The sequence below is a fragment of the Choloepus didactylus genome, chromosome 7 (assembly GCF_015220235.1).
Source record: "Choloepus didactylus isolate mChoDid1 chromosome 7, mChoDid1.pri, whole genome shotgun sequence".
In the NCBI taxonomy this organism is placed as follows: domain Eukaryota; kingdom Metazoa; phylum Chordata; class Mammalia; order Pilosa; family Megalonychidae; genus Choloepus; species Choloepus didactylus.
This window is the reverse complement of record NC_051313.1, coordinates 20,272,230-20,296,398: the sequence shown is the minus strand read 5'-3', so window position 1 is coordinate 20,296,398 and position 24,169 is coordinate 20,272,230. Positions and strand designations below refer to the sequence as shown.

At 37.6% G+C, this 24,169-nt stretch overlaps 1 protein-coding gene and 1 pseudogene across 3 annotated transcripts in view; one reads left to right on the top strand and one right to left on the bottom strand.

Moving 5' to 3' along the window:
• Nucleotides 1–24,169, bottom strand: part of THEMIS (thymocyte selection associated) — a 236,513-nt gene that overhangs the window by 163,069 nt on the left and 49,275 nt on the right. For all 3 annotated transcript variants that reach the window (XM_037844079.1, XM_037844077.1, XM_037844078.1), the window contains exon 2: nt 12,913–13,071. In XM_037844079.1, coding sequence (XP_037700007.1) covers nt 12,913–13,071 — 159 coding nt within the window. The remainder of the gene's footprint in view (nt 1–12,912; nt 13,072–24,169) is intronic.
• Nucleotides 19,064–19,905, top strand: LOC119539579 (annotated as a pseudogene).

Below are 24,169 nucleotides of genomic sequence, written 5' to 3'. Positions count from 1 at the left end.
CAGTTGGTTTGTTCAAACACCACAATTGCATGGAGCTTTGAATAGGAAGTGAGATGTGGTGGGTTGGTATAGGTTAGAGTGAAATAGTGACACATCCCAAAGTAATTTGGGCAGAGAATAAAAAATATATTTACAGCCCCTACCCCCTGCCCTGGCCCCGAGGAGCTGGGGGAAGGTGCAGAAGTGTTGGACTTCCTCACCTGGACTGGTGTTGATGTTGTCACAAACATTGGGACTGGCAGTTTGATGTGCCGAGCCCTCTATCATGGGACTTGCCCTTGTGGGGCTTGTTACTGCATAGGAGAGGCTAAACTTGCATATAATTGTGCCTAAGAGTCTCCCCCTGAGTACCTCTTTGTTGCTCAGATGTGGCCCTCTCTCTCTCTAACTGAGCCACCTCAGCAGATGAACTCACTGCCCTCCCCTCTACATGGGACCCTACTCCCAGGGGTTTAAATCTCCCTGGCAACGCAGGATATGACTCCCGGGGATGAATCTGGACCTGGCATCATGGGATTGAGAATATCTTCTTGACCAAAAGGGGGATGCAAAAATGAAATCTCTCAGTGGCTGAGAGATTTCAAGTGGAGTCAAGAGGTCACTCTGATGGACATTCTTATGCACTATATACATACACCTCTTAGGTTTTAATGTATTGGAATAGCTAAAGGTAAATACCTGAAACTACCAAACTCCGACCCAGTAGCCTGGACTCTTGAAGATGATTGTATAATAATGTAGATTACAAGGGGTAACAGTGTGATTGTGAAGGCCTTGTGGATCACACTCCCTTTGTCTAGTGTGTGGATGGATGTGTAGAAAAGTGGGGACAAAAACTAAATGACAAATAGGGTGGGATGGGGGGGATGGTTTGGATGTTCTTTTTTTACTTTTATTTTTTATTCTGATTCTGATTCTTTCTGATGTAAGGAAAATGTTCAGAAATAGATTGCAGTGATGAATGCATAACTACGTGATCGTACTGTGAACAGTTGATTGTATACAATGGATGATTGTATGGTATGTGAATATATTTCAATGAAACTGAATTTAAAAAAAAAATATTGGCCTTTGATTTTAAAATCTAATTGCTACCTTAAATGAAAAATTTTAAATATAGTAAATATATAAAAACTTTTGTTGTTGATGTTTATGAAAAATATTAGTGGCCTTGATTTTAATCTTTCTCTATAGTGCCAATGTAGGAGGATTACTCGTATCTGGGATCTCTTTCATCACCATCTACTAATCCCTTTGAAAGAAAATGTTTCTTGATCATCACCAATCATTCTCCCCCTTGAATTTAACCCTCATCCTTAAAGTAAAGCTACTTTTGTAAATATACTTTTCACATTGCTGCCCAAATGATGAACGATTACTGTGCCAAGAAGAAGCTCAAAAGAATGCTCTAAATAGCAACTTGCTAAGTTAAACTAGGCAAAAATCAAGCATCTGTACTAGTGTAATAGGAAACAGTCATTTTAACTCACTAAATATTTATTATGTGCATCTTCTCCTAAACACTGTTAGGATTACAGTAATGAATGAAATTCAGATTCTGCCCTCAGGGACCTTGTGATCTATCAGGTAGATAGTGCTGGGAGAACAAGCACACAAATAACTTTAATTGTATGCAAAATGTGATAAATGCAATCATTAGGGTGTGGAAGAACATAGCAATTTAAAAAGGGAGTCTTTACATCCTGCTTGAGTATTTAGGAAAGGCTTCTTAAAAGTAATGACTCTCAACCTTTTTTGCTCATTAGAATCACTTTGGGAGCTTTAAGAAGCCCTGATGACCAAAATTTGCCCCAAACCAATAAATCAGAATATCTCAGGCAAGAGGCATGAACATCAGGATTTTTTAAAACTCCCTAGAAGATTTCAATGCATATCCAAATTTGAGAACCATTGTTGTAAAGGACTGAGGTGAGGAAGGAATAGTTAGAATTTAACTATGGATATAATTTCAATTGAAAAGTATAGGATACTGGAGCACTTGGAACAATCCTTTCTTCTGTATGACTAATTTCTTTTCATACTCAAGCGTCAGCTGAAGTACAATATTCTCTGAAGAAATTTTCTTGACTCCCCTGATGATAATGGTAAAAATAATCACCATCTTAATGGTAATAAAAACTGACCTTTATATAGCACTTAACTAAATGCCAAGTACCATTCTAAGTACTTTAAATATATTTCAACATTTAATCCTCCCAATAATTCTGGGAGGAAGACAGTATTATTACCCTGTTTTACATGAAAAGAGGGTAAATAATTGCCAAGGTTACACAACTAATAAAGGGCAGAGCTGGGATTCATATATGACACCTGATTCATGTTCTGAAAGATGTTGCATGTTCCTTCTCCAACCCCCCATGGAACCTATAGATACTTCAATAAGACCAGAACATTGTGCTGTTTAGTAGTTTCTCTCTTCCACCAACCATTCACTCATTTTATAAACCTACTGAGCACATCATCTATGCCAGAAAATGTGCTTGGTACTGGAAATACAGTCTAATAGGTTGTATTTCAGCTGTCAAATAATTTTACTCTAAAGCAAGGGTCAGCAAACCACAGAGAGAGCCTGCTGCTACCTGTTTTTTTTTTTTTTTTTCTTCTTTAACTTGGAAACCAACTTTTTATTTCTCAAAATATAGAAGGTTTGCATTATCATTTATTTCTTTCTTTAACTGTATTCCACATATAAGGATCTTATTTAATTCCTAAGCTAAAACAAATTTGTTAATTACATAATTATATATTTAAAATTTTATTGCATTGGGATCAAAGACATAGCTAGTAAATTATCCGTTCTCTTGATTTATCAAGATTTTCTTGAGTTTTAAAAATTCTTCTATTTTATTTTATTTTTTATTAAGATTTATTCACACACCATACAATCATCCAAAGTATACAACTGATCATTTTACCATCATATAGTTGTTCATTCATCACCCCAATCTATTTTTTGAACATTTTCCTTGTACCAGAAAAAACGAAAATAAGAATAAAAAAATAGGAGTAGAAAAAGAACACCCAAATTGTCCCCCACCCCCCGCCCTATGTTTCCTTTAGTTTTTTGCCCACATTTTTCTATTTATCCATCTATGCACCGGATAATGGGGAGTGTGATCCACAAGGCTTTCACAGTACATTGTCACCCTTTGTAAGCAACATTGTTATACAATCGTCTTCAAGATTCAAGGCAACTGGGTTGTAGTTTGATAGTTTCAAGTATTTACTACTAGCTATTCCAGTTCATTAAAACCTAAAGAGTTATCTACATAGTGCATAATAGTGCCCATCAGAGTGACCTCTCGACTCCGTCTGGAATCTCTCAGCCATTGAAACTTTACTTCATTTCATTTCACATCCCCCGTTTTGTCAAGAAGATGTTCTCCAGCCCATGATGCCGGGTCCAGATTCCTCCCCGGGAGTTATATTCCATGTTGCCAGGGGTATTTACAACCCTGGGTGTCAGATTCCATGTAGGGGGAGGGCAGTGATTTCACCCACCAAGTCAGCTTAGCTGGAGAGAGAGGGCCACATCTGAGCAACAAAGAGGGATTCGGGGGAGACTCGTAGGCACAATTACAAGCAGGCCTAGCCTCTCCTTTGCAGTAACAGGCTTTTTAAGGGCAAGTCCCATGACAGAGGGTTCGGCACATCAACTCGCCAGTCCTCGATGTTTGTGAGAACATCAGCAACCATCCAGGTGAGGAAGCCCAACTCCTCAGCATTTTCCCCAGCTCCTCAGGGGGGATTCTGCATATTTTTTTCAATTTTTTTTAATTAACTTTATCAAAAAATGTAAAAAAACAGACAGTAAAATAACATTTCAAACAAAACAAAAACAAAGGAATAAGAAAAATACAAATAACCTAAAATAACTACATTACTTCCAACATGTTCCTACTCTACCCCAAGAAAATAAAGACTATAACCCAGCAAAGGAATAAGAAAAACAGATAGCCTAAGGTAACTACATTTATGTGAACTTGTTCCTACCATACCCACCAGGAATTAATAAACCATAGTCATTCCAGAGCATTCCTAGAACATTAAATTTACCCATGATAACTTATCTCTTATTAGATTATCATCCTCCCTTCACTAATCGCTATCTATCACTATGTCCCCTATATTCTACATTATAAACCATTTATTTTACATTTTTCAGTGTTCACATTAGTGGTAACATATAATATTTCTCTTTTTGTGCCTGGCTTATTTCACTCAGCATTATGTCTTCGAGGTTCATTCAAGTTGTCGTATGGTTCAAGACATTGTTCATTCTTACTGCCACATAGTATACCATCATGTGTATATACATTTTATTTATCCACTCATCTGTCGAAGGACATTTGGGTTGTTTCCATCTCTTGGCAATTGTGAATAATGCTGTTATGAACATTGGCGTGCAGATATCTGTTCATGTCACTGCTTTCAAATCTTCCGGGTATATACTGAGAAGCGCAATTGCTGGATTGAAGGGTAACTCTATATTTAGTTTTCTAAGGAACTGCCAGACTGTCTTCCAGAGTGGCTGAACCACAGTGCCACCAACAATGAATAAGAGTTCCAATTTCTTCACATACTCTCTAGCATCTGTAGTTACCTGTTTGTTTAATGGCAGCCATTCTAATTAGTGTGAGGTGGTGTCTCATTGTGGTCTTAGTTTGCATCTCCCTAATAGCTAGTGAAGCTGAACATTTTTTCATGTGTTTTTTGATCATTTGTATTTCCTCTTCAGAGAACTGTCTTTTCACATCTTTTGCCCATTTTATAATTGGGCTGTCTGTACTCTTGTCATTGAGTTGTAGGATTTCTTTATATATGCAAGATATCAGCCTTTTGTCAGATACATGGTTTCCAAATATTTTTTTCCCATTGAGTGGCTGCCTCTTCACCTTTTTAACAAATTCCCTTGAGATGCAGAAACTTCTAAGTTTGAGGAGTTCCCATTTATCTATTTTTTTCTTTTGTTGCTTGTGCTTTGGGTGTAAGGTCTAGGAAGTGACTGCCTAATACAAGGTCTTGAAGATGTTCCCCTACATTATCTTCTGGGAGTTTTATGGTAGTGTTTCTTATATTGAGGTCTTTAACCAATTTGGAGTTAATTATTCTGTAGGGTGTGAGGTAGGGGTCCTCCTTCATTCTTTTTGCTATGGATATCCAACTCTCCCAGCCCCATTTGTTGAAAAGACTATTATGTCCCAATTAGGCTTTGGGGGCCTTATCAAAGATCAGTGAACTGTAGATCTGGGGATCTATCCCCAAATTTTCAATTCAATTCCATTGATCAATATGTCTGTCTTTGTGCCAGTACCATGCTGTTTTGACTACTGTGGCTTTATAATAAACTTCAAAGTCAGAGAGGGTAAGTCCTCCCACTTTGTTTTTCCTTTTTAGAGTGTTTTTAGCAATTCAAGGCATCTTCCATTTCCAAATAAATTTGATAACTAGTTTTTCCAAGTCTGCAAAGTAGATTGTTGGAATTTTGATTGGGATTGCACTGAATGTGTAGAAGTGACGTCTTGATGATATTTAGCCTTCCTATCTGTGCTGGTTTGAATGTATTATGTCCCCTCAAATGCCATTATCTTTGATATAATCTTGTGTGGGCAGACATATCAGTGTTAATTAGATTGTAATTCTTTGAGTGTTTCCATGGAGAGGCGCCCCACTCAACTGTGGGTGATGACTCTGGATAATTTCCATGGAGGTGTTGGCCCACCCATTCAGGGTGGGTCTGAATTAAATTGCTGGAGCCATATAAATGAGCTGACAAACAGAAGGAACTCAGTGCAGCTGAGAGTGACATTTTGAAGAGGAGCTACAGCCAAGAGGGATACTTTGAAGAATGCACAGAAGCTACAGATGACAGACAGTTTGAAGACGGCCATTGAAAGCAGACTCTTGCTCCAGAGAAGCTAAGAGAGGACAAATGCCCCAAGAGCAACTGAGAGTGGCATTTTGAAGAGGAGCTGTGGCCTAGAGAGGAATGTCCTGGGAGAAAGCTATTTTGAAATCAGAACTTGGAGCAGATGCCAGCCACGTACCTTCCCAGCTAACAGACATTTTCCAGACACCATTGGCCATCCTCCAGTAAAGGTACCCAATTGCTGATGTGTTGCCTTGAACACTTTATGGTCTTAAGACTATAACTGTGTAACCAAATAAATCCCCTTTATAAAAGCCAATCCATTTCTGGTATTTTGCATTCTGGCAGCATTAACAAACTAGAACACTATCCATGAACATGGAATATTTTTCCATCTTTTTAGACACCTTTCTATTTTTTTAGTAAAGTTATGCAGTTTTCTTTGTATAAGTCTTTTACATCTTTGGTTAAGTTTATCCTAGGTGCTTGATTTTTTTAGTTGCTATTGAAAATACAACTTGAGTGTCTCTTCACTTCAGTCATTTCTAGTGTGTAGGAACATTACCAACTTATGTGCATTAATCTTGTATCCCACCACTTTGCTAAACTGTTTATTAGCTCTAGTAGCTGTGTCGCAGATTTCTCAGGGTTTTCCAGATATAAGATCATATCATCTGCAAATAATGACAGTTTACTTCTTCCTTTCCAATTTGGGTGCCTTTATTTCTTTGTCTTGCTGGATTGCCCTGGCTAGCACTTCTAGCACAATGTTGAATAACAGTGGTGACAGCGGGCATTCTTGTCTTGTTCCTGATCTTAGAGGGAAGGCTCTCAATCTCTCGCCATTGAGTAATATGCTGGCTGTGGGTTTTTCATATATGCACTATCATATTGAGGAAGTTTGCTTCAATTCCTACCTTTTGAAGTGTTTTTATCAAGAAGGGGTGTTGGATTTTGTCAAATGGTTTTCAGCATCTATTGAGGTGATCTCTTGATTTTCCCTTTTAATTTGTTAATATGTTGTAATAAATCCAAATAAACCCACTCTGAGACATATCCTGATCAGATATTAGGCTTTGGGGGCCTTATCAAAGATCAGTGAACTGTAGATCTGGGGGTCTATTGCCAAATTCTCAGTTCAATTCCATTGATCAAAATGTCTGTCTTTCTGCCAGTACCATGCTGTTTTGACTACTATGGCTTTATAATAAACTTCAAAGTCAGGGAGGGTAAGTCCTCCCCCTTCATTTTTCATTTTTAGAATGTTTTTAGCAATTCAAAGCATCTTCCCTTTCCAAATAAATTTGATAACTTTATTTTTTAATTTGTAATACATTGATTTTCTTATGTTGAACCATCCTTGCATGTCTAGAATGAACCCCACTTGGTCATAGTGTATCTTTTTTTTAATGTGTCTTTGGATTTGATTTGCAAGTATTTTGCTGAGAATTTTTGCATCTATATGCATCAAGGAGATTGGTCTGTAGTTTTCCCTTTTTGTAGTATCTTTACCTGGTTTTGGTATTAGAGTGATGTTAGCTTCATAAAATGAGTTAGGTAGTGCTCCATTTTCTTCAATGTTTTGAAAGAGTTTAAGTAAGATTAGTGTCAATTCTTTTTGGAAAGTCTGGTAGAATTCCCCTGTGAAGCCATCTGGCCCTGGGCATTTATTTGTGGGAAGCTTTTTGATGACTGATTGGATCTCTTTGCTTGTGATTGGTTGGTTGAGGTCTTCTACTTCTCTGGTCAGTCTGGGTTGTTCATGTGTTTCCAGTCCATTTCCTCTACGTTATCTAGTTTGTTGGCATACAGTTGCTCATAATCTACTCTTGTAATTTTTAAAATTTCTTCAGGATCTGCAATAATGTCACCTCTCTCATTCATTGTTTTGTTTATTTGGGTCTTCTCTCTTTTTAATTTTGTAAGTCTAGCTAGGGACTTATCAATCTTGTTGATCTTCTCAAAGAACCTACTTTTTGTGCTATTTATTCTCTCTATTTTTGTTGTTGTTGTTCTCTATGTCATTTATTTCTGCTTTAATCCTTGTTATTTCTTTTCTTCTACTTGGTTTAGGATTTGTTTGCTGTTCATTTACTAGCTTCTTCAGTTGCTCCATTAGTTCTTTGATTTTAGCTCTTTCTTCCTTTTAAATGGATGCATTTAGAGCTATAAATTTCCCTGTCAGTATCATTTTTGCTGCATCCCATAGGTTTTGATATGTTGTGTTCTCATTTTCATTCATCTCTATATATTCAGCAATTTCTCTTGTTATTTCTTCTTTAACCCACTGATTGTTTAGGAGTGTGTTGTTTAACCTCCAGGTATTTGTGAATTTTCTAAGTCTCTGGTGGTTATTGACTTCTAATTGTATTCCATTGTGATGAGAGAATGTGCTTGAATAATTTCATTTTTTTTTAATTTATTGATGTTTGTTTTATGTCCCAGCATATGATCTATTCTGGAGAAAGTTCAGTGAGCACTAAAGAAGAATGTATATCCTGGTGATTTGGGATATAATGTTCTATATATGTCTGTTAATTCAAATTCACTTCTCAGATTGTTTAGGCTTTCAATTTCCTTATTTGTCTTCTGTCTGGTTGATCTATCTATAGGAGAGAGCAAAGTATTGAAGTCCCCCACAATTATGGTGGAAACATCTATTTCTTCCTTCAGTTTTGCTAATGTTTGTCTCATGTATTTTGTGGCACCTTGATTGGGTGCATAAACATTTATGACTGTTATTTCTTCTTGGATTATCCCTTTTATTAGTATGTAGTGGCCTTCTTTGTCTCTCATAAGATTCTTGAATTTCAAGTCTATTTTATCTGAGATTAGTATTGCTACTCCTGCTTTCTTTTGGCTGTAGCTTGCATGAAATCTTTTTTTCCATCCTTTCACTTTCAATTTCTTTGTGTCCCTGTGTCTAAGATGAGACTCTTTTAAGCAACATATTGATGGTTCATATTTTTTAATCCATATGCCTATCTATATCTTTTAATTGGAGAGTTTAATCCATTTACATTCCGTATTATTACTGTGAAGGCATTTCTCGAATCAACCATCCTATCCTTTGGTTTATGTTTGTCAGATATATTTTTCCCTCTCCCTCTTAATGTCCTTTAACATACCCTCACTGAATCTCTTTAGTTCTGAACTTTTCTCCATACCTCTCTCTCCTTTCTTTGTTTCTCTGTCAGTAGGGCTCCCTTTAGTATCTGAAGTTGGGCAGGTCTTTTATTAGCAAAATATCTCAGTATTTGTTTGTCTGTGAAAAATTTAAGCTCTCTCTCAAATTTGAAGGAGAGTTTTGCTGGATAAAGTATTCTTGGTTGGAAATTTTTGTCTCTCAGGATTTTAAATATGTCATGCCACTGCCTTCTTGCCTCCATGGTGGCCGCTGAGTAGTCACTACTTAGTCTTATGTTGTTTCCTTTGTATGTGGTGAATTGCTTCTCTCTTGCTGCTTTCAGAACTTCCTTCTTCTCTTCAGCATTTGAAAGTCTGATCAGGATATGCCTCAGAGTGGGTTTATTTGGATTTATTCTGTTTGGAGTTCATTGGGCATGTATGATTTGTGCATTTATGCTGTTTAGAAGATTTGGGAAGTTCTCCCCAAGAATTTATTTGAATAGTCTTCCTAGACCTTTACCCTTCTCTTCCCCTTCTGGAACACCAATGATTCTTATATTTGCATGCTGTATGTTGTCCATGATATCTCTGAGATCCATTCCAATTTTTTTTATTTTTTCCCCATTCTTTCTTTTGTTCTCTCACTCTCCATTCTGTCCTCTTCAGGCTCACTGATTTGCTGCTCAGTTTCCTCTAATATAGTACCATGAGTATCCAGAATCTTTTAAATTTGATTGACAGTTTATTTCCATAAGACCATCTATATTTTTATTTACTCTTGAAAATTCTTCTTTATGCTCTTCTAGGATCTTTTTCATGTGCTTTATACCCTGTGCCATGATCTCCTTGTTTGTCATTAGTTCTTTGATTAATTGCTCCAAGTACTGCGTCTCCTCTGATCTTTTGATTTGGGTGTTTGAGTTTGGGTTATCCATATCTTCTGGTTTCTTCATACGTTTTAAAATTTCCCATTGTTTTTGGCCTCTTGGCATTTGCTTATCTTGATAGGGTTCTTTTAGGACATGAAGGCTTATTTGAACAATTATTTCTAATTTGTCAGCACTGCAGCTTGGTGGAGTGCACTTTCTCTGACTAACCAGCAGATGTGGTCCATGAGCCACCTATTCCCCTCAAGCCAGTTCTCACCAACTTTGTCTTTGTGGTGAGTTGGGGTCCAAATCTTGTGGGTGTCCAGTTGGTACACCAAATTTCTGTGTGTAGTTGGTGCTGCCCACCCTGAATGTGGGATGTGTGTCTGAGTGTTAGAAAGGGAGGGCAGCTTTAATAATCAAATCTCCCAGGTCTTCCTGGAGACTTAAAGCTGTTGTAGGAGTCCAAACCTTTGGTTCAGTCTTGCCACAGTTTGTCTCTGCCACAGACCCACAAGCCCCTGGTATTGATGTATGGCCCCTGGGACTTATGTGTGGTTCTCTCTTCCAAGCCATGCCATCCTAGGACCTCCACTGAGGGAAGACTGTGCTATGTCACAGGTGAGCGCAGACCCCAAGGGAAGCTCTGGGCCATGGGGTCCTGCAGGGGTGTTCCCAGCCCACTGAAAAGTTGTCTGTATGGGGCATGGTAATTTCCCCCTTTCACAGACCTCCACCTTCCTAGCTACAGGACAATTAGCTGCAGGTATACAAAAGCCTATTGTCCATGCCAGATACTGAGGCGTGTGCACAGGTTGTGAGAAGCACTTCCCGCCACGTTGGACTGTGGACTGCATGGCTCTTGCTGCCAGATCTGCAGCCACTTTTGGGTTTTTAAACTAATCCATCTCCAAATGCCAACCCTCAGTTTCTCCTGACTACAGCATAGCTGCCAGTTCTCCAGCAGGCTCACTCACTCATTTCAGAATGCAGACTCTTGGTTTCATCATGTGCACAGGCCCTGTAGATTTAGCAGAACTTGTCCAGCCATTGCATCCCTGGAACTGGTATTCTGGGGCACTTTCTGTCTTTTATCTAGTATTTTTCACGGAGACATTATTTTTGCCCTGTCTCTCCTAATCTGCTGTCTTCCTCCTGCTACCTGTTTTAGTGAATAAACTTATATTGAACAACAGCCACACTCACTGGTTATTATGTATGACTATAGCTGCTTCAGTGCTACAACAGCAGAGTGGAGTAGTTGCAAAAGCAAAGCCTAAAAATAATTTGCAATCTGGCCTTTTATAGAAAAACAATGGCTGACCCCTGACCTAGAGAATAAGACAGAGAAGAAAATTGCCAATAACTGCCCAATGAGGTACATTTGATGGTGCCTAAGATACTATGGGAACATAGAATAGTGATATTTACATTACATTAGAATAAGCAAAAGTTTTTCAGAGGATATGATATGGATGAGTACCATGAAACAGACAAAGAAGTGAAGCCAGACCTGTTAGTAAAACCAGACAGAGGCTAGAAAAGCAGAAGAGGAATAAAAAGGGTGGATAACACTAATGTTCTTAGCAGCATTATTCACAATTGCCAAAAGAAGGAAACAACCCAAGAGCCCATCAGGCAATGAATGGATAAACAAAATGTGATATATGCATACAATGGAATATTATTCAGCAGTAAAAAGGAATGAAGTCCTGAAACATGTGACAACATGGATGAACCTTGAGGACATTATGTTAAGTGATGTAAGTCAAACACAAAAGGCAAATATTATATGATCTCACTGATATGAACTAATTATAATATGTGAAACTCATAGATAGCAAAAATAGAATATAGGTTACCGGAAAACAGAATGAGGCCAAAGAATGGGGAGTCATTGCTTAATATGTACAGGATGTTTAAGCAGGTTGAACTTAAACTTTTTGAAATGAACAGAGGTGATAGTAGCACATTATTGTAAGAATAATAAACAGTGCTGAATGGTGAGTGAATGTGGTGGAAAGGGAAAGTTTATAGTCAGGTTTGTCACAAGAAGGAAAGCTGGAGGTTAAAACATGGGAATGTATAACAGTGAATCTTGTGATGAGCAAAATAAAAAAGTTCTTTCATGAGCTAGAACACATGTATGACACTATTGCTGGGAGTTAATAACAGGTATATGGGAAAAAATACCTATTGCAAATTATGGTCTATAGTTAACAATAATGTTTAATATTCTTTAATCAACAGTAATAAATGTACCACATCAATACTATGGGTCAATAACAGGGGGATACAAAGGGTATGGGAGGACTAGGGTTTTCTTTTTTCTTTTTATTTTTTTTCTGGAGTAGTGGAAATATTCTAAAATTGATCATGGGGATGTATGCACAACTATGTGATGATACTGTGAGCCAGTGATTGCATACTTTGGATGGTTTGTATGGTGTATGAATACATCGCAATGAAATTGCATTTTTTTAAAAAATTGAATTTATAGTTTCTGCAGTACCTTTAGCTCATCTTTTCAAGGTCAAACTGCAAATATGCTTTCCCTGCTGGGATTAATGATCTGTTTTTGCTGGGCCACAGAACTAGGCTCATATTAGTCAATAATATCCTAAGTTATATTTAAGTGATATTAATTATTTCTATAGACCTTAAGGAAATGTATCTTTGATTTCTTCATTCTCAATATCTCATACAGTTCATACAATTGTCACATACTAAGTATTTACTAACTAAAATGTTTAAGTAAGTACTAACTAAAATGTTTAAATGTAAAGCATTTTTATCGCAAAGGGGAAAAATATTTGCCTTCTATTGGTCCTTGAAATACTCAAATCATGAGAGTTTTGATTTTTTATCCACTATCCGAAAAGACAAGTAATGCAGGTCTACAGAGATTTATGATCTTTAGAGTTGAAAAGTAGTATCACTTTTTCATTGCTTTCAGTTGTATAAATGTAGAATAAAATTAACAACATAGTTTTACAAATGAAGAACACTTGCAATATACTATACCTGGAAAATTCAAAGGCAATTCAAATGGCTGTGGAGACTCATGACCTTCAATGTGCTCACAAATTTCAGCAATGATCTTCTTAATTTTGAGACCAGTAATTTTAATCACTTCTCCTGTTGACAAACAGCATTCATTTCCAAACATTTCATAAACAGAGCCTGAGAAAAAGAAAAGTAAAAACAGTTTTTTAAAAAAGAATTAAACAAGAAAAACAAAGTAGGAGTAAAAAGTCTCATATAAACTATTTTACTGTTCCTCTCTTAGCTACCTACTACACAGGAAGTCAATCAAATAGCAAAATGTACATGTACATGTACAGCTTGTACCAGGAAAAAATATTAGATTTTAGCTTCATACATTGGGCAACATATAAATAATCTTACCTTTTTTATTATTATAAATTGAGTTAATGGTTTCTGCAGTACTTTTAGCTCATCTTTTCAAGGTCAAACTGCAAATATGCTTTCCCTGCTGGGATTAATGATCTGTTTTTGCTGAGCAATATACCGAGGCTTATATGAGTCAACAATATCCTAAGCAACCACTGCAAAGAAGGCTGTAACACCATCCAATATCTCAAGACATGAGGGTCTGCACACCAGGCCTTTGTATTAAGAGCATCATACCTATTTATCAGAACTGGTGCTCTTCTTTATCATGAATAAAAGACCTTGTCCAGTATTAACTCTGATTTTTTGACAAACTAGAAACAACTCTCAATGTCTTTATGAAAATAGAGGAAATACCAGCCCAGATAAATTTAAAAGCTTCACTTTAGCTCAGGATTTCAGTCTCTTCCCCGATGAACTTTTTATCAAAGATACTAAAGTTAAGCTTTTCATCCATTTATTGTCCTTTTACATTGCTGGTGGAAAGAGACCCAGCCGTGAAATCACCATATGATAAGCAACAGGAAGAAAAGAGAAGCAAAAGTTCTGGATAATCTTCCCCTACTAAAAAGGGAACAACCAAACAACTACATGCCTGGGAAGTTAACTCTTTATAATTGAACAGAAGAGTAAAGCCTGATGCAAATAACATCACAGAATGTGTGCTTTCAAATATATCAATATTTCCTAAGTTCCAAATGTTTTTTTTTTTCCCTCTTTACCTCATTAAATTGCAAAGTATATGAGTATAGGATTTTCATTTTGTTTGTTTCCTGAATTATTCTCTGTTGAAGCCCCACCTCACACAATCATGCCTGATATATAACAGGCACCCCAAACATTTATATGGCATGAGGTGTTTTCACAAATGTTATTAAGCCTGGCATCCAATCCAGTGCTTAACAACTATCTGAAATTTTATCAGTATCCTAGCAGGAAACAGGTGGCTTACTCAAACTAAAATACTTAGAGGAGGTTTTAATAAAGAAATGATTTACATTGGTATGGACTTTTGAAAAATTATTAAAGATAGTAGAATACCCCTGGCTAATAATAGAAACTGTTACAACTCCTAGCCCAAAAAGTAATGAGAAGAAGAAAATTGTGTAGACAAGAATGACTTGAGTGGAGCTGTCACTTACACACTTGGAACACCACCAATTCTAGGCAACCCAAGAAAATACATTTCCCCACCTAGCAGCTCTCCCTACATTTGATCTTCCGCCAGAGCACCCCATTTTGGCCAAATCCAGCCAGAAGCCAGAAGGTCGCTGCTGATGCCTCCTCATCCAAAAAGTCAGCCTCCCAGGTAAAGAGTGCAATTGGAAATCCAATGCATCAAACTTAATATTTATTACTAAGTGAAAAACATTTTTGCTGGCATGCTAGCGTATCTGTTTCTTAAGCTTTAAGTGAGTACTTCCACAACGTCCTCCTTTTCTCATACTATTCCTTTAACCACATACACGCTCATACTTTTCATTAACTCAGCAGTCTCAAATCCTTTGTGGAACAAACTGATTTATTAAAAAAATTACAAATCCACAGTGACATTTTCTTCCATATGAACTCAAAATAGTTGTTTTGTATGATCCTTATTTGGCAATAAATCGCATACTAATATTTTATATCCTAAGTATTATCTCTCCTTTTTTTTTAACTTTTTATGAGTTTCATATTTATTACTCCCAATTCAATTTTAAGATCTTGAGAGAAAATATTTTGTTATATTGTTGCATAACTGAAACACATCAACCTCTTGTCTTCATTCACTCAACGATCTTTAATGAAAACTACTACATGTAAGGTATTATGAGTGACAGTAGGTTTCATAGATAAAAGCATAATCATTTCCCCCCAGAAGTACCATCTTGAAGGGAACAAACAAGTAAGCAGAAAATTGCAACAGATTATGAGAAAGCTGTAATACAGTAATTACAGAGCACTGTGGGAACTTGTGGGGAGTGAGGGGAGAGAGTATTTAAATGAGCCATTACATGGGAAAGAGATTAGGGATAGTTTCCTGGAAGAAATAACAGCTAGGCTGAGATGGTAAGGACAGACAGACGGGATAGTATTTGAAAAAGTACTGAGATGTTAAAGAGCCTAATACTTTCTGGAAACTTCACGTAGGTGAAGAAAGGGGAAATGGAAAGGAGACTATCCAAATTCTGCAGAACTTTCAAGAAATCATCAAAAACAAAAAAGTTATTTCAAGTCTGAAAAAGCCTCAAAGTCAGAGAATTTACATTTCCAGAAATCAAGATCCAGGAAGAAACATCAGTTTAAGGAGGGGCCACGTGTGCTCTTGGTGCTTGCTGTCTAAAGAGGGGCCCATTGCACCATCCTGGGAGCTTTGAAAATTTCAGCAGAACTCAGCCAGACCCACTGAATTAGAATCCGCATTTTTACAAGATGCCCAGTTGACTTTAAGTACATTAAATTTGAGATGCGTTGGTCTAGGCAACAAATGTATACCTGAAATACTCCCTGACTGAAAATTGTCATGAAACGAACCAGACAGGGGAGGACACTCCAGGCAGAGAAAGCACTGGGTGCCACTGAGGTAGAGGAGATTGTAAGTGGAGACAGGAACATGGATGGATTTTAAGTATGGAAGTGACATGGTAAGATTTTTCTTTGTTACATGAACTAGAACTTAATTTAACCCAGCCTAGCTCATTTCAGCTGAAGCCTATTGGGCTTAATTTTAATGCAATGAGAATCTAATTGAAGATTTAATTTATATCAAACAGACTGACTTGTATGGAATGTCATCTTTTCAAAGTTCCAGTTGGAATTCAAAATGAAAAGATAAACTGATATGAGCTCACATATCAATTCATAAGGAAGAGAAGAAAAAATTCTGCATGTTTTAATCACCACCCAGAACACTTCTAACTCTTCTCTTTCCAAGAATCTCTCTCCTTTTGAGGAAAAAAAAAAAAAAAAATCAGTTCTACTAGTCATATAAGGAAAAGAAACTCATGCAAATGCTAAACTTTAACCTTTCTCTTTAATACTTTGTGACTTCCAATTTTCTCTAACCATAAAAGCTGTTAACTCACTTTTAATAAGGAGAGTGTTCAGCAATGTCCATCATTAGAAAGTTAAGCCTATGATTGGTGGCAAGGATATATGGCAAACTCATATGCCTGAAACTAGGAGACTTCTTGTACTTTATTTTGACCATATAACATCTCCCAAAATATTTGTTTTCTCAGTGATAATATAAAATCCTTAATTTTAAAAATAACCTACTTTCAAAACCTTAGAATAAGCATATACAATACATGTAAATCCCTTTTAAAAATGTGCTGAGATGGGTGTCTGAAATGCATGCTTGCATATCTAAATATACATGTTAAAATGGTTTTCATTTCATTTTAACCACAAGGCATGTATTTTGAATATGCAAATTGAGACTCTATTAAATCTTACAGACTGATTCTTTCCAAGTCAGAGCACATGTATTCAGGATAATGCCAAACATCAGAGAACTCTGGAACAAAGCAGCCTGTTTTCAGTGATCAAACATCGCCCCTGAAGGCTGTAATGAAAGAGCCATGTGCCTTTGAAATCACCTTTTCTGTAATGCTACTCTGCTCAATAAAAATGACATATTAATATCCTCTTATGAGCTCATCCCTTGTTTGACAATCCATATAAGCAAGGCTGTGATCATATCACAACAGCCGAAACAATCAGTTCAAGATTTTTCTTCCATCTCCCCTACAAAGGTAACAACATGTGGTAGTCAGGAAAGAGGAAACTTGCAGTGACTGACTGTTTCTTCCCTTTACTCAAGATGCACCTCTACCCTCCCAGTCCTGCAGACCAATGTGACTCATCACCTTAACTCATCAACCTGTCAATGTCCAACCAGCTCTAAAGATCCAGCTCATGTGCCTCACCCCCTTCAAAGTCAGAATGAATATTTTCCTGTGATCTGATAGCACTTTGCATGTATCTCAATTAAAGTGCATATCACAGTCACCCTGATGTTAGGGTATTATTTTATAACCATTGATATTATGTGTATTTTTAAGAAGATGGCTATTGTGACCATACTGGTGATCCTTGTACATCTGCAAGTTAGTGCATGATCCAAGGAATTCACAAGGTAGCCAACTAAGAGTACATATGTTTATATATTTTATTTAAAACATAACATAAGCTATGACAAAATCTTGAGTCAACCATGCTCTACTTGTTAAGTTTGCCACTTTACCATTATGTTTATGATTTTTATATTGCAGTACTTGAGGGGGGCCTCATGAGATCATTTGAGATAGATTTGGAGGGGGATTGGAAAATCACATTTGCAAAGTATGGTTGATGGTCTCTATTAGGTAGTATATATCGAACCACATCACATTGGGGTTGTCAGTAGAGATCATCTTCACTCCATTTAAATAAGTGCAATTATTCTTCACAGTAAATTATCAAGGAGGAACATTAAAATAAACACAGAAAAGTGAAATTATTTTGACAATCATATCCCTATACTTGGTGATTAATAGGGCATTAAAAGACCATTATAATTGTAAGGATAATTTCCAAATGAATCTCAAGATATTTCACCAGAAGAATGAAACATTTAAGGGGGCTTTCATTGAAAGAGACATTTACATGGTCAGTTTTCCATTAAGAGAATATCGCCATCCCCTATAAGGGGATGTGTGCATGTGTGTGTGTGTATACCATACAACTAAGTGGGCATGAAATAGCAAGTTTGCATCTCAAACATAGCTGCACTTACTAGGATGGATTCTGCCAGTTAGATATGGGATATAACACTTCTGAACACTGATAAAGAATGATTATTCAAGGTCAAAGAGATACTCTTCCTCCCAAAATTATCAATATGGAGAGGGCAAAACACTGGCATCAGTTAAAAACAAGAATGATGGCAGCACTAAGAATACCTAAGGCATAATCTTTCTTACAGGGTTCTGCTTGTGAACTGGGAATTTAGTGTTATCCAGAAAGTCAAGCCTAAAACCATGGAAGGCAGAGGCTGCAGTGACCATTGGTGAGTCTCAAAAAGGCTGAACTTGGGCAGCAATGAAAGCTCCTATGGATTGGAAAGACCAGAGGCTGCAAGCCAATAAAACAAATTAAAATAGTGGGGAAAGGTGAGAGGCAGAACCGAGGTAACGCTCAACTGTTCACCCATCCTGAGTGAAGTGCATGACATTCAATTGAATTTGGGTGGTTGAGAGTCACAGTTTCACATACCGGCCAAAATCTTGATGTTTATTTAATGACAAAAATGATTAATTGAGTAAAATAAGGCCACACTAAGAGGGCTTCAAGCTGTTGTTATGATAAAAGTCATCATTGGTGCTCCTCATGTCAGCAAGTATCAGAGCAAACGGACTTGAGGTGTGCGCGTGTACGAAACAAATATTGCTCCTACGTATCTACAAAATATTTCCCTGTGATGGTGGAGAAAATCACTGGTTCTGCATTTACTAATTCTATTATTGACTAGATAGTTCCCACTTTTTTACCCAGATTTTAACCCTCAAAATTACCTCATTAATAATATCATTAGTTTTTACATGAGCAGTGTTGCATTGTGATTGGCTTACCGTCTTAAGAAGGACTTGGAGACCTGGCCGCCCCCGCCTCCGCCGACTCCCGCCAAGCTCCAGACAAAACCCAAATTCAGAAATAGGTTGCAAGCGACAGGCGTGGAGAATTGGCCCCCACCCGGGACCCCCACTGACCCCGGAACGGCCAGCCCGTGGGCACTATGAGCCAGGTGCCAGGGAAGGCGCAGCAGGAAGGCGACGACAACAAGGACGAGCGGGAGGGGCTGGCCGACCGCGGGGAAGGACCAGACTCCGCCGACCCTGACCAGGACAGCGGGGCTGAGAGGGACGGCGATTCCCCGAAGCCCTGACCGGGCTCCACGTTACAGTGGCCCGGCCTACAAAGTCAACACTGACATCAGCTTTAAGGTATTTATTCATAACATGAAGGCCTCCCAGATGATCGCAAAATTGAAACCCAAAGAGATCCAGAGGGCGAACGACGACCTTACAGATGCTGGACTAGAGAAAAATTCACCTCAGCTTTTAGCAAAGTGGTTCAGAAACCGAGTCCACAACTCCCAACCCTGGAGAATTGGCTGAACATCTTCATCTCAGAGTCTGGAATTGAAAAGGTGTTTCTCTCCGATGTTGGCAGCAAAATTTATATTGCAACTGATAGTACCCCAGTGGATTTGCAAACCTATGAGCTCTGCTGTGATGTGATAGAAGTGGTTAGGCCGACTCTCCTATTTATGGTCTCAAAGAAGATGGAGCTGGAACCCCCTATGATGAGGAATCAACAGTGATTATAAAGCTGAATAATACACAAGTTCTTTAGTTAAAAGGTGACAAAGTTCCTGGCTCTTGTTTGCTTTGTCAGAGAAGCAAGCTTTGAGAGAAAAGGGCTTATTGACTATAATTCTCACTGCTTCCATGAATCACTGCCAACCATGAAGTATTTGAGGTGAGAATGAAAGTGGTGAAATCCTGAAAGGTTCAGAATCGGCTGCAGAATTAAAAAGGAGCCATCCTTAATGGGACCCCTAGTGTGCTGCTGTAGGTGAGGTTTCAGCAACATCTTTTGAAATCAGATCTTTACGATGAGGCTGCGGTGCCCTGTTGCACTACAGGGAGTGGAAGGAGGAGATGAGATGACATGACATGGATCTGTTGTTAAAAAAAAAAAAAATCCTGCAAACTCCCTTCCCCATAAAAGAGGACTTGGTTGCAAGTACATTTTATCTATTTTAACATACATATTTTATGTCCTAAATGTTAAATTAAACTACTACAGACCTCTATAGCTATTTAAAACCATAAACCTGATCTCCACATCCCATTTAATGAATATAGATGTACTGATTGCATTGACTATACAGAGGTTCCAATGTACTATAATGTTTCACACAGTACTTAAAAAATAAGGTTTTACTATCTTATAAATTTGCACTAAGTGTGTCAGCTGTAATTCTTATTAAATACTACATCTACTTGTGAATTATAGTTTAGAAATTGAGAGTAAAAATTTAGAATTTTTAATAGAATTTTGGAAGTTACATCCATTCAATTAAATAATTTAAAAAATGCTTGCAATTGGATGTCTTTACTTTTTAATTTCAATTTTGTAATAATTCTTTTTTGTTGTATTTTATTACATGATGGGTTGGAAAAAGAAAATAAACTGGACCTTCACTGCAGATACTTTAAAATGCACTTCCTGAAACATTAAGTACAAACATATGACTACAGTCAATCCAGGAAACCAGGAGATATTCTCAGGGAGTTTTAGAGTTAGAGTAAAATGCAAACATAATGAAAAAAGGAAAGCTATAACCTAATGTACAAAGTCTTAAAGTTATTAACTCCTCGATCTCAATCTCACAAGCAATCTGAGTGACCTGCCTAAAAGACATAAGAATTTAAATCAACCTGACAGCAGTAGTTCTGACGCATATTATTAAATTGGAATTCCAATTTGTACATTTGTGCTGGTTTGGATGTATTATTTCCCCCAAAATGCCATTATCTTTGATGCAGTCTTGTGTGGGTAGGAAACGTATTGGCGTTGATTGGTTTGGATACTTTTGATTGGATGTTTCCATGGAGATGTGATCATTCAACTGTGGGCAAGATCTTTCTTGGATAATTTCCATGGAGGTGTTGCCCTGCCCATTCAGCATGGGCTGAATGAGTTTACTAGAGCACTATATAAGCTCAGACAGAAGGAGCGAGCTTGCTACAGCCAAGATGGACACTTTGAAGAATGCACAGGAGCTGAGAGAGGAACTGCAGATGAGAGACAGTTTGAAAATGGCTGTTGAAAGCAGACTCTTGCTCCAGAGAAGCTAAGAGAGGACAAACGCCCCAAGAGCAACTAAGAGTGACATTTTTAAGGAGGTGAAGCCTAGAGAGGAATGTCCTGGGAGAAAGCCATTTTGAAACTAGAACTTGGAGCAGATGCCAGCCACATGCCTTCCCAGCTAACAGAGGTTTTCCAGACACCATTGGCCATCCTCCAGTGAAGGTACCTGATTGTTGATGTGTTACCTTGGACACTTATGGCCTTAAGACTGTAACTGTGTAACCAAATAAACGCCCTTTATCAAAGCCAGTCCATTTCTGGTGTTTTGCATTCTGGCAGCATTAGCAAACTAGAACAATGTTGTACATTTTTGAGTTGTAAAAAGCAGTGCTTGAGCCTAATTGTGCCTGGATGCTCTGAGTTGCCAGACTTACACAGCTAGAGAATGAAACCATGACCAGGTGAAGTCTCCTAAAAGATGAACTCTGTGTGTTCTACCTAAAGAGCCTGTCATGTATTCTCCAGGAGAGAGATGGCAAATATCCGGAATATATTCTGCCAGATATGACCTAAGAATCATCCTCAACATATAGTTTCAGGTGAGTACCATCAATTGAAGGGGGCATGCAAGGTGTAAATTATTCCCAGCCCAGTCCTGCACTATGATTTGATCTTGTTTTCTTGATGACCTCTTGGCTGATATTTATTCTTAAGATGTTATTCCTCAGATTGGGTTAATTTTCTCCCAAAGGCTTAGTGAAAAGAAATCTGGGCAAGGAATACTGACCCTCTCAATCTACCTTTTTTTTTCCCTAGGACAGCTGTCTGAGTTGAAGTATAAAACATCTAGTTAAACTTGATAATAATCACAAACTTATATAGCCCAATGGCAGCTGTAGGATAAGTTTGAATTGTACTTACATCTCTAATAGAAGTGACAGCAATTCTAATCATCTCTCAAATCACTCTTATTGTCAGACAGGAGCTTAAAGACCATCTTATCCTACTAATGTATTAAAATGACTGAATTCTCTGTACAAAATCCCTACAAAATGGTTATCTGAATTGCATTTGAACACTTTCACTGATGGAATTCCATTTCTTTTAAGGTTACTTACTCTACTTTTGAGCAATTCTCACACTTACAAACTCATTTTATTAAGTGTAATCCACGCTTCTATAGGACACACATATTAGAACTATTTCTAGTCCTTAGACTCATACAGAAAACAACTATCTAACTCCTCTACATATTAGCCTTAAAATGTTTGAAGATACCAGTCACCAGTTGTGTTTTCGAACAAATAAAGTTGTCAGAAATCAGATTATGTTCAGGGCCACTACTTAGAGCACAAAATATGTGTTATAAAACTACTTGAAGCATGACTCACATGGATGTGAAAGACATGCCTTGGAGTTGTGCAACATGGTATTTTGCCTCTCAAAAATGTGTGCACTCAAGTGTTCCGGGAGTGGCTGGATGTTATCTGTCAGGGATGTACAAATAGGATTCCCTGTCATGAAACTAAAACTCTTTGTGTGAGGAATTAGGCAGCCATTTCATACTAGCAGCATTTGGATTTGCCAACTAATGAGTCAAAGTAGTCCCTGTAACAGAAAACAGTAATAATGTCCTTAAGCTGAGTAGTAACTTTGGGAAAATAATATCTCACCAGTAGCTGGATTCTTCCCCTGCATCCCTTCTGCCATTAAAGCCAAGCCATGAAGATTATTGCTCCAGGGAAGGAGAGAGTTCTAGTCATTGTTTAGCACAGAGATTCAAAGAATTTTTGAAATTTAGGGAGATAATCTTGAAAAGATATACTTTATTGGAAGGGAAAAAGATTTTTTTTAAATGCCAAAATGTTCTTATACGACTGTAATAATCAAATCATAGAAAGATGCCAGATAATAGATTGTAGACCGAGGGCTCAATGCATGACATATAAAGAAATGCCCTATCCTGAAAAGAAAATTATGATTATTACTTTTAAATTGCAAGAGAAAAAACATCTGTATTCTGTTCTTTAGTCCCAAAACTTGTTCTTTGTGTCACATCAGGAAAAAAAATGGTTTTGTAAATCAAAGCTTTTGATTTATAGAGCTGGTTCTTATTGAGAATAGTAAAAACAATGTTCTGAGGAAGACGGTCATAGAATTTATACCTTGAAGTTCATTTGGAAAGAGAATAGAGGAATTCCTTTTTCTGGGAAACTGTCTGGAAAGAATAGAGAGTTATCTTGGAGGTTAGTTGGTCCTTATTTGGAGAGGCTGTGTGGAAAGGCACAGAAACTGCCATAAATAGCCCACACAGACTCCTATATGATCAGTGTGATGGTTAATTTCATGTGTCAATTTGGCTAGTTATGGTGTCTACTTGTCACCAATAAGTCAAGGAAGCTCTGGACTTCTTGTTACTTTGAGGGTTCTTTGTAGCTGGATTCATTATCTATGGTCAGTTGATTGCATCTACAGATTACTGCATCTACAATTAGCAAAGGAGATTGCCCTCAGAAATGGGGGGAGGGGTCTCCTCATCCTATCAGTTAGAGGTCTTAAAGTAGAAAGAAGAATTTCTGTCTCTTCTTCAGGCAGCCCACCTTCTCCTGGGGAATACAACTTCAACTTCATCATAGTTCCCAGCTTGTGACCTGCTCTACAGAGTTTGTATGTGCCAGATATCAGAATCACTTTTTTTAAAGTTTCCAACTTGCCACCTGCCTTATGGAATTCAGATGTACAATCCCCACTGTTGCTGAGTAAGCCAATTCCTATACTAATAGACTGATATATCTTGTCAGTTCTGTTTCTAGGAAAACAGTTACCTTCAGGATACTGTGACTACAGACTACCACAAATTACCATTCCAATAAGCACCAAAATTCACAAGAGGAACTAGATTTGGACACTCTTCTCAGTTCTTTCTGCTGAAAACCTCTTTGAACAGTTGCCAGGAAGTCCAGCAAAACTAACGTCTACCCGTGTTTCCTCCAATAACCACCCTCAAGTTCAATGATTCATT